Source organism: Bombina bombina, chromosome 3 (assembly GCF_027579735.1).
Source record: "Bombina bombina isolate aBomBom1 chromosome 3, aBomBom1.pri, whole genome shotgun sequence".
In the NCBI taxonomy this organism is placed as follows: domain Eukaryota; kingdom Metazoa; phylum Chordata; class Amphibia; order Anura; family Bombinatoridae; genus Bombina; species Bombina bombina.
This window is the reverse complement of record NC_069501.1, coordinates 1,134,076,709-1,134,086,534: the sequence shown is the minus strand read 5'-3', so window position 1 is coordinate 1,134,086,534 and position 9,826 is coordinate 1,134,076,709. Positions and strand designations below refer to the sequence as shown.

Genomic DNA, 9,826 nt, shown 5'->3' with positions numbered 1-9,826 from the left:
ATATATATATATATATATATATATATATATATATGTGTGTGTGTATATATATATATTTACATGTGTGTGTATATAAATATAATTTTATATATATATATATATATATATATACACATATATATATAGTGTGTGTACACACACACATATATATATATATATATATATATATATATATATATATATATATATATATATTAATATATGTGTGGGTGTTATAGTAAACACCTTAGTATGTGAGAGAGGATTTTTTTTTTCTATCTATCCTGCAGTCAGCTACAATATCAGTGTAAAATTAGCAGGGCATTTAGTTACAGTCGGATGGAATGCAAGATACAGCCAAACACATGAATACATTTTCCTCCAGTGATATTTGGCCAGGCCTAAAATATCTTCCACCAGAGCAGAGGACGAGGGAGTTGTTCATAAAGCTTTTAGACAGCATACAAACTTTTCTAAACTTTTCTCCTCTAAATACTCAGCAGACTTCCTGCTGGAAAGTCAGAGGTAAGTTATTTTATATCTACTTAAAATTCTTAGGAATTTTCTTTTATAGTTTTACAGTTTTTGTGCAGTAACAATGTTTTTGTTTCTAGCGTATAAAGAGTATTGAGTTACATAGAAGAGAAATCTTTTTTTATGTCCGTAAGATGTTGGCTTTAAAAGTATTCAGGTAGCAATTTCTTCTAGACTAATTGTATTGTAAATGGAAATAGATATAAATGTTATAATTTAAAATCTATCTGCTGATTTTTTTGTAGTATTAAACATTTTATAAACAAATAATAGATTATAGAATATGATTCTAAATGTATTTAAACATTATACTTTTTTTCTTACTATTATACTATTTTTTTTCTGTTACTATTCTTTCTTGGAAAAAATAAGGTTGTTTTTCCCTACATGTATTTTGATATGCAAGTGTTTGATTTAATAATAGAGTTTCTTAAATACAATAAGATCTGGATTGCATGATTCATAATTATGTCTCATGGAAACTACAAACTTTAACATAAGACCATTTTGCATCATAGCAAGCCATTGGAGGGCTCTGAGGTGCTCATAAAAAGTACCATTTTGCATCATAGCAAGCCATTGGAGGGTTCTGAGGTGCTCATAAAAAGTACAATGTGTCTCAGAAAAACAGAAATTATATAACAGCATTAGCATTAAGTATCACAATTCCAGACCTAAATTAAAGGGACAGTCAAGTCCAAAAAAAACTTTGATGTTTCAAATAGGGCATGTAATTTTAAACAACTTTCCAATTTACTTTTATCACCAATTTTGCTTTGTTCTTTTGGTTTTCTTAGTTGAAAGCTAAACCTAGGAGGCTCATATGCTAATTTCTTAAACCTTGAAAGCTGCCTCAAATCTAAATGCATTTTGATAGTTTTTCACCACTAGAGGGCATTAGTTCACGTGTTTCATATAGATAACATTGAGCTCATGCGCGTGAATTTACCATGGAGACAGCTCTGATTGGCTAAAGAACTGAACTAAGGGGCAGTCTGCTGAGGCTTAGATACAAGGTAATTACAGAGGTAAAATGTGTATAATTATAACTGTGTTGGTTATGCAAAACTGGGGAATTGGTAATTAAGGGATTATCTATCTTTTAAAACAACAACAATTCTTGTGTTGACTGTCCCTTTAATAAAAAAAAATTGACTCACAAGAATAAATTGAGCATTTTGTGGACCACATTACAAGTGGAGCACTAACTAAATTTTTCAATTGCGTGCTAACTGCACTTAAAGTAAAATATTTACGTGGCCAGGTTAGCACGAGTATTAGTAAGGTGAAAGTAAAAAGTTAGATCAAAAGTATGTTGCCATGCTAACTTTTAAATGTATATCTATAGATTTTTTCTATGAAGAATATTGGAATTGAAAGAATTTCTATTCTAAACACCTTGCCATATACCATATCCCTTTTAACCATTATTAATATTGAAATTATATATTTTTATTAAAAAGTGTATATTTGTGTAATATTTTGTTTTAAAGGGATACACAAGTCAAAATTAAATGTTCATGATTCAGATCAGAGCATGCAATTTTAAACAACTTAACAAATTACTTCCATTAACAAAATGTGCACAATCTTTTTATCTTTATACTTTTTCAGTCACCTGATCCTACTGAGCATGTGCAAGAATTTACAGAATATTTGTATATGCATTTGTGATTGGCTGATGGATGTCGCATGATACAGGGGGAGTGGAAATAGACATAACTTTGAAACTTGTCAGAAAAAAATCTACTACTCATTTGAAGTTCAGACTAAGGAGCATATTTATCAAAGTGCAAGCGGACATGATACAATGTAGCGTATCATGTCCGCTGCACATTGATAAATGCCGACAGCGTTATAATTGCACAAGCAGTTCACCAGAACTGCTTGTCCAATACCGCTCCCCTGCAGATTCACGGCCAATCAGCCACCAGCAGGGGGTGTCAATCAACCTGAACGTATTTGATTGGGTTGATTTCTGTCCGCCGCCTCAGAGCAGGCGGACAAGTTATGGAGCAGTGGTCTTTAGACCAGCGAGCCTTCAGGAGCTTGATAATTTGGCCACTAAGAGTTATTGCATTGTCTTTTTATCATGTATTATTTGATTATGCAAATCTGCTGTATTCACTGGTCCTTTAAAGAGACAGACAACCCCAAAATCTTCTTTCGTGATTTGGATAGAAATTACAATGTTAAACAACTTTCCAATTTACATCTATTATCGAATTCGCTTCATTCTCTTGTTATCCTTTGCTGAAGGAACATCATTGTACTACTGGCAGCTGGCTGAACACATCTAGTTAGCCAATCACAAGAGACAAATGTGTGCAGATACTAATCAGAAGCTAACTAGGATATGTGCATAGTCTTTTTTTAACAAGGGATACCAAGAGAATGAAGCACATTTGAAAATAGAAGTGAATTTAAAAGTGTCTTAAAATGACATGCTCTATCTGAATTCTGCAAGTTTAATTTTGACTTTCCTATCTCTTTAATGTTTTTGATGTGTTTTGTCCAACTTTTTTAACCCTTACAGTTTACTTCAGTTCTCAAGTTGTGCTACATATTCTAGCATAGTTTTGGTTTTCACTCAACTCAAACTTTATCTTTCAACTTGTAATACCAGCACAAATTAGTGCGGTCGCAATATCCATTGAAAGTATAGGCTACGCTCAAGCAAAGTTCGGTGCTAACCCTTTTCTGGTTAATGTGTTTTACCATGGACTTATGATATCAAAGTTGCATGCTCATGGTAGCGCGGTCAAGCGTGCTCATGGTAGCATGTCACATGTAATCTAGCCATGTATGTGCATTTTGTACAGATTCCATTATAATTTATTATTATACTTTATTTATAAAGCGCCAACAAATTCCGCTGCGCTGTCTATGGGTACAAAAGATAAAAGTACAGTGATGATATTTTTAAGAGACAGGTCAAAATGTATCAAATATAGGAGGAGTTGAGGGCCCTTTTCCTGTGGGAACTTACATTGTTTAAGACACAGTATAACTTTAAGGAGAATTATACTTTGGATGAAAATAAATAAATTTATATATATATATATATATATATATATATATATATATATATAATGTAGAGAAAATAGCTCATTGTGTAAACCATTTACAAATCTAGACAAGTCAGAAGACTTGCTTTTACCCCAGAAACTCTCTGATTACACTGTTTCCAATGCAGCAAAGGATTCTGGGTGAGATATGCAAATGAGGTTCACAATGACTCACTTTTTTACTTCTAGCCTGCTTTTTAAGGCAGACTTTCATTTACGCCATAGCATTGCCGCATTACACAGCTTCTAAGCTTAGCTAGGGGTAGTACAGTGATTCAGACCAACCCCAGGACAGCTGTTTTGTGGTTATTGCCACTCATCAGCTGGGAGTAGGTTGAATCACTGCTTGATAAAGTTGTTTTCTGGGGGAAATACAACAGCAATTTAACCCAGAAAACAACTTTATCAAGCAGTGATTCAACCTACTCCCAGCTGATGAGTGGCAGTAACCACAAAACAGCTGTCCTGGGATTGGTCTGAATCACTGTACTACCCCTAGTTAAGCTTAGAAGCTGTGTAATGCGGCGATGCTATGGCGTAAAGGGAAGTCTGCCTTAAAAAATGGTTTACACAATGAGTTATTTTCTCTACATTTTGGATTTAGTGGAGAATTTTAAACTCACTTTTCGCCTCCCCATATTTTAAATTGCTGTTGTATTTCCCCAGAAAACAACTTTATCAAGCAGTGATTCAACCTACTCCCAGCTGATGAGTGGCAATAACCACAAAACAGCTGTCCTGGGATTGGTCTGAATCACTGTACTACCCCTAGCTAAGCTTAGAAGCTGTGTAATGCGGCGATGCTATGGCGTAAAGGGAAGTCTGCCTTAAAAAATGGTTTACACAATGAGTTATTTTCTCTACATTTTTAATTTAGTGGAGAATTTTAAACTCACTTTTCGCCTCCCCATATTTTAAATTGCTGTTGTATTTCCCCCAGAAAACAACTTTATCAAGCAGTGATTCAACCTACTCCCAGCTGATGAGTGGCAATAACCACAAAACAGCTGTCCTGGGATTGGTCTGAATCACTGTACTACCCCTAGCTAAGCTTAGAAGCTGTGTAATGCAGCAATGCGTAAAGGGAAGTCTGCCTTAAAAAGCAGGCTAGAAGTAAGTAAGTGAGTTATTGTGAACCTGATTTGCATATCTCACCCAGAATCCTTTGCTGCATTGGAAACAGTGTAATCAGAGAGTTTCTGGAGTAAAAGCAAGTCTTCTGACTTGTCTAGATTTGTCAATGGTTTACACAATGAGTTATTTTCTCTACATTGTGGATTTAGTGGAGGATTTTAAACTCACTTTTCGCCTCCCCATATTTTAAATTGACAAGATTCACACCACCACCCTCTCTACGAGCAGGAACTGTGTTTGAATGATGGTGCACAGGGCAATCACACCATATGTACATATTCCTTTTAAACTTAGTAATAATGTTTACTAAAAGTATTTTGGTTAAAGGGACTCAAAAATGTTTTATCATTTTTCTAGCAGTAGTTAAAAATATTTTTTGCATGAAAAAGTAAGTAAAAGTGAAAGTGGTTTACATTTACTGTTTACCTAACCGGAAGTGCATGATGGTGTATAATTAGCATGCAACTTAAAACAAATTTACCAGAGAAGGTTACAGGGGTGTGGATTTTTTTTAAAAAAACTTAGTTGTCCAAGGGACTAAAGCGGGAGCCCAATCTACTTGTCCCTCGTGTCAATCTACTGGTCCTGATTTGCAAAATAATAAATGATTTGGATAAAATGTACCGTAATCTATAAATGGGTATGGAAAATGCAAACATATAATTATTGTAAAGAAAAAAGAGGGCTTTGAAAAACCTTATCCTATCATGAAAAATATAAACAGACCTATATCGAATATTCTTGTGCAAAGCAAATGTATACATTTATTTTAATGTGACCCTCTATCATTACCACCTGACAAATATAAAGTCCCCTATCAAGATTTACTTCTAGTAGATCCCTATCTACCTTTTGTGCATATATGCTTAAAGCACCACAATAGTTACCATTCCTTCTTTCCCAAGAACAGTAAAAATGATTATTTATAAAATATTTTACCAGGAAGGATACATTGAGATTTCTCTCATTTTCAAGTATGTCCTGGGTACACAAAACATTGCATTAATGCAATAGGGTACAATAATACAAAAACAATATTAATACATAACATATGCAGAATTTAACATAGAGCAGGTAGGAAATATAAAATCAACCATGATAGGTGCATTCTGTTTTGAGATATGCAGAGAGGGATCTCTTAAAGGATTTTAGACTTGGGGAAGGTTTTAAAGTGTGCGGGAGGTCGTTCCATAATTGTGCTGCTCTGTAGGAAAAGGAGGATCGAGCTGCTTTCTTTTTGTATGGAGGCAAACTAAATAATGTGGTGGTACTAGATCGGAGGTTATGGGAGGTGATAACAGCCTGGGAGAGCATTCTGCTCAGGTAGGGTGGGAGCTTCCCAGAAAGGCTCTTAAACACAAGGCAGAAAAGATGGAGGGTGAGTCTGGATTCCAGCAACAGCCAGTTTAGTTCTTCTAGCATGTCACAATGGTGGGTCCTGTAGTTACATTGTAGCACAAAGCGGCAGAACGAGTTATACAGTGTATTACGTTTATTAAGGTGAGTTTGCAGTGCAGGTGCATATACTACATCTCCATAATCCATGATTGGCATCAGCATTTGCTGTACAATCTTTTCCTTTACTGTAGGGCTGAGGCAGGATTTGTTTCTGTACAGGGCACCTAGTTTTGGATAAAGTTTAGATGCAAGTTTTTCTATGTGGAGGCCAAAAGATAGATTGGGGTCTAACAACATACCCAAGTATTTGAAAGAGTGGACTGCGGTCAGTGTGCCATTTGATTTTGTTTTATTGCGTAGATGGGACTTTTGTAGTTTGTGTAATTTAGGTACCGTTCCAAAGCTCATTGTGAAAGTTTTGTCAGTGTTTAGGAAGAGTTTGTTTTTTGAGATCCAATTTTCTACCTCTGTGAACTGGTCTTGGAGCACTGCCTCAAACTGCGGCAGATCGGGTTTGTTTGCATAGATTACCGTGTCGTCTGCGTACATGTGTACAGTTGAGGATTTGCAGACATTTGGCAGATAATTTATAAATAATGTGAATAGTAGGGGGCCGAGAATGGGACCTTGGGGAACACCACACGTGACTGGGAGAGGGAGGGAGTCACTGTCAGAAATGGAGACATACTGTGATCGATCTGATACATATGATCGAAACCAGGTTAGCGGACGATCACCAATACCTGAGTTTTTTCGTTTGAGCAGTAGTATGTCGTGGTTTACTGTGTCAAAGGCCCTTGCAAAATCAAGAAAAATAGCTCTAGTTAGGTCTCCTTGTTCCATGCCAGTTTGGATGTTGTTGCAAACTTTTAGGAGGGCAGTTGTAGTGGAGTGATTCGGGCAAAAACCCAATTGAACAGGGGTCATATAGCTAGATTGTTGGTAATACTCACATAGTTGCATATGGACGCATTTTTCTAAGATTTTTGATAATACTGGGAGCAATGATATTGGGCGATAGTTAGTAACCATGGTTAACTCACCACTTTTATGGATAGGCACTACTCTTGCAATCTTACAAAGTTTGGGTATGTATCCAGACACCAAGGATTCGTTAATTAGGGTTGTGACAGGTTTAGCAATTGCTGACGCGCTGAGCTTCAACAGCATTGCTGGGATTTGATCAGGTCCAGACTGGTTTTTCATTTTTAGATTATTAAGGTGTTTCTTAACGACATTGATGGGTACAGGTCTAAAATTGAACTTATATATATTTCGTCTTTGTAGATTTAGTGGGGCCTAATCCACATTTGAGGTTTCAGGATGCGTGTCATTTATTCGTTTGTCAATCAGGGTGGTGGAGCATCTGACAAAATAATTGTTAAAGGCATTTGCTACTTCTAAGGGAAGTTGCAGGGTTTGGTTATCCACTTTGACAGTGGAGGGTTGGGAGTGGATTGGGGCAGTGTGTAAGTTTTTTATGACTTTCCAAAACTTTCTAGGGTTTGATATGTTATTTTTCAGATTTTCACAGAAATATTGGGCCTTGGCCAATTTTGTTTGTTTAGTGCATATATTTCGCCATTTTCTATATACACAGTGATCGTTCATAGAGCCAGTATGCTTAAACTTTAACCACAATGAATCCCGAAATTGGTACATTTGAATGAGGTCAGCTGTGATCCAATTCATATGCGCTCCTTTTACTCTCACCTTATGCAGTAGGGCATGCAAATTCCAAACTTGTAGGAGTTTGGACTGAAGGAATTCAACTGCAGAGTCTAAATCTGGAATTAGGTTTAATCTGTGCCAGGGAAGGTTCTTGATGTTATTTAGAAATGATTGAAGATTACATTTTTTGAAGGACCTGGTGATTTTAACCTTGGGAGAGGATTTAGTAGCCCTTATTTTGTGCACACAGTATACTAAGCAGTGGTCACTGAAACTGTTAGGGAGAACACCTGCCTCCTGGATTCGGTCAGGGGAAGTGGAGAGAATCCAATCGAGGAGGGTGTGGTTATGGCTTTTAATGTTTATGCGAGTTGGGGAGGTGATTAATTGCGTTAGCTGCAAAGTCTTAAATGGTGAGCAATAACTATTGTTTTTAGGATTCAGCCAATCAATATTAAAATCTCCAAAGACCAAACTTTCACTTTTTGGGGTTTGAGCTATGGTTTCACTAAGGAGATGAGCTATGTCAGAAAGGGAATGCACAGGGGAGCTAGGTGGATGGTAGATTCCTGCAACAATGATTGATTTACTGCATGGGATCTCAATTGTGCCAGAAAGGAAATCAAAGGTGGCAGGAGAGCTAGATTTTTGTAAGGGGGTGAACTTTATGGAATTGTCAACATAAATTACAATGCCGCCTCCTCTTTTTGCTCTGTCAATTCTATGGCATGAATAACCATGTCTAGCAATGGCAGAGTCGGGTATTTTTGCGGTTAGCCAGGATTCCGAGATCACAATGATTTTGGGCTTGTAATGTGAACACCATGCATGCAGTGCATTGATTTTTGGTCGTAAGCTGCGGATGTTACAGTGCACATAGGATAGACCTTTTTTAGCTGGAAGGCTAGGAATGGAATTTGTTGGGGGACCAGGGTTAGACTCTGTCATTTGCAAGAGCAAGTAACATAAGGAATAGGAATTTGGACATCATTTTTGATTGGACATAAAGGGAGTGGGATACTTTATAATTTTGTGAGGTGGGGGTAAGGGGACTGTTTTTTATAAATCTCCACCAGCATTCGGCAGATAAGTTATGGCAACAGAGCAAGCCATGGTGAATGATAAAAAAAATTCCAGTTTGAGGTGTGTGCTTATGGCGGTAGTGATGTGAGCAAAATTGGACTGAGAAACCTGAGTTGTGATATACATTTAAACAGAACAAAAAGTTGAGGAACCACTGCTATAGTAGGCAAAAGTAGACTTTCATCAGAGAAACTTACTCTAATAAAATACTACTTACTAATTATTATTATTATTATTGCTTTTAACAATTTGCAAATAAAAGGCTTCGGATGTTTGATTGTTAAAATCCTATTCCAATATTTAGTGAGCAAAGGTGATAATAAATTAGATGTGTTGCTGATCTAAATTACAGCTAATGAGAATAGCTAACATAACCCCTTGATTGTAAAAGAGTAATGCACACTATTTAGCCCCTTCTGACAAACTGACCACCTCAATGACCTAAATACCGCCATCCTCTATCCTTAATCAACATTAACAGCATCTTATTGTGTGTTTAGAACATGTATTAGCATTGTTCCAGAGGAATCCCCTAGGTTAAGTTCTATGTGTCATGGTCCCCTAGCTATACCGTGGGTATGATGTCACATAACAAGGGTCTTTTTTTGGCTGGCTGGGGTTCCGGAAGCTGTAGTTGAGCTTGCTGGAGAAGAGTGCCAAGCTGCAGCAATAATGTACCCCTCAAGTAGCTCTGGGTCGTTTTCCTGGCTGCTTGTTGGCTTTGTTGCCTGAGCTATAAAGCCTATAGCCACTGCTTTGCAAACCAGATTGGTTCCCATCTGCATCCTCTTCCTGTCTTTCTACAGCCGTATGGTATAGACAGCAAATATAAATATATATATTTTTTGATGCAGTGTTTAAAACTGAGAAGCCCGCTCGCAGGCTGTAAACATTTCCTGCTCTCAATCTGCCACTGCACCCCCGCTGGCCAATATCAAAATTACAATAAAAAAAAATGT

General features: G+C 36.7%; 1 protein-coding gene across 4 annotated transcripts in view; it reads left to right on the top strand.

Moving 5' to 3' along the window:
- The first annotated feature begins 329 nt into the window (after positions 1-329).
- The window catches only part of SGCG (sarcoglycan gamma), a 456,939-nt gene continuing 447,442 nt past the window's right edge, over positions 330-9,826 (top strand). For 2 of the 4 annotated variants that reach the window (XM_053708512.1, XM_053708511.1), the window contains exon 1: positions 330-504. In XM_053708512.1, coding sequence (XP_053564487.1) covers positions 345-504 — 160 coding nt within the window. In that variant the 5' untranslated portion in view covers positions 330-344. The remainder of the gene's footprint in view (positions 505-9,826) is intronic. The other 2 variants (XM_053708514.1, XM_053708515.1) reach the window with 2 other exon arrangements.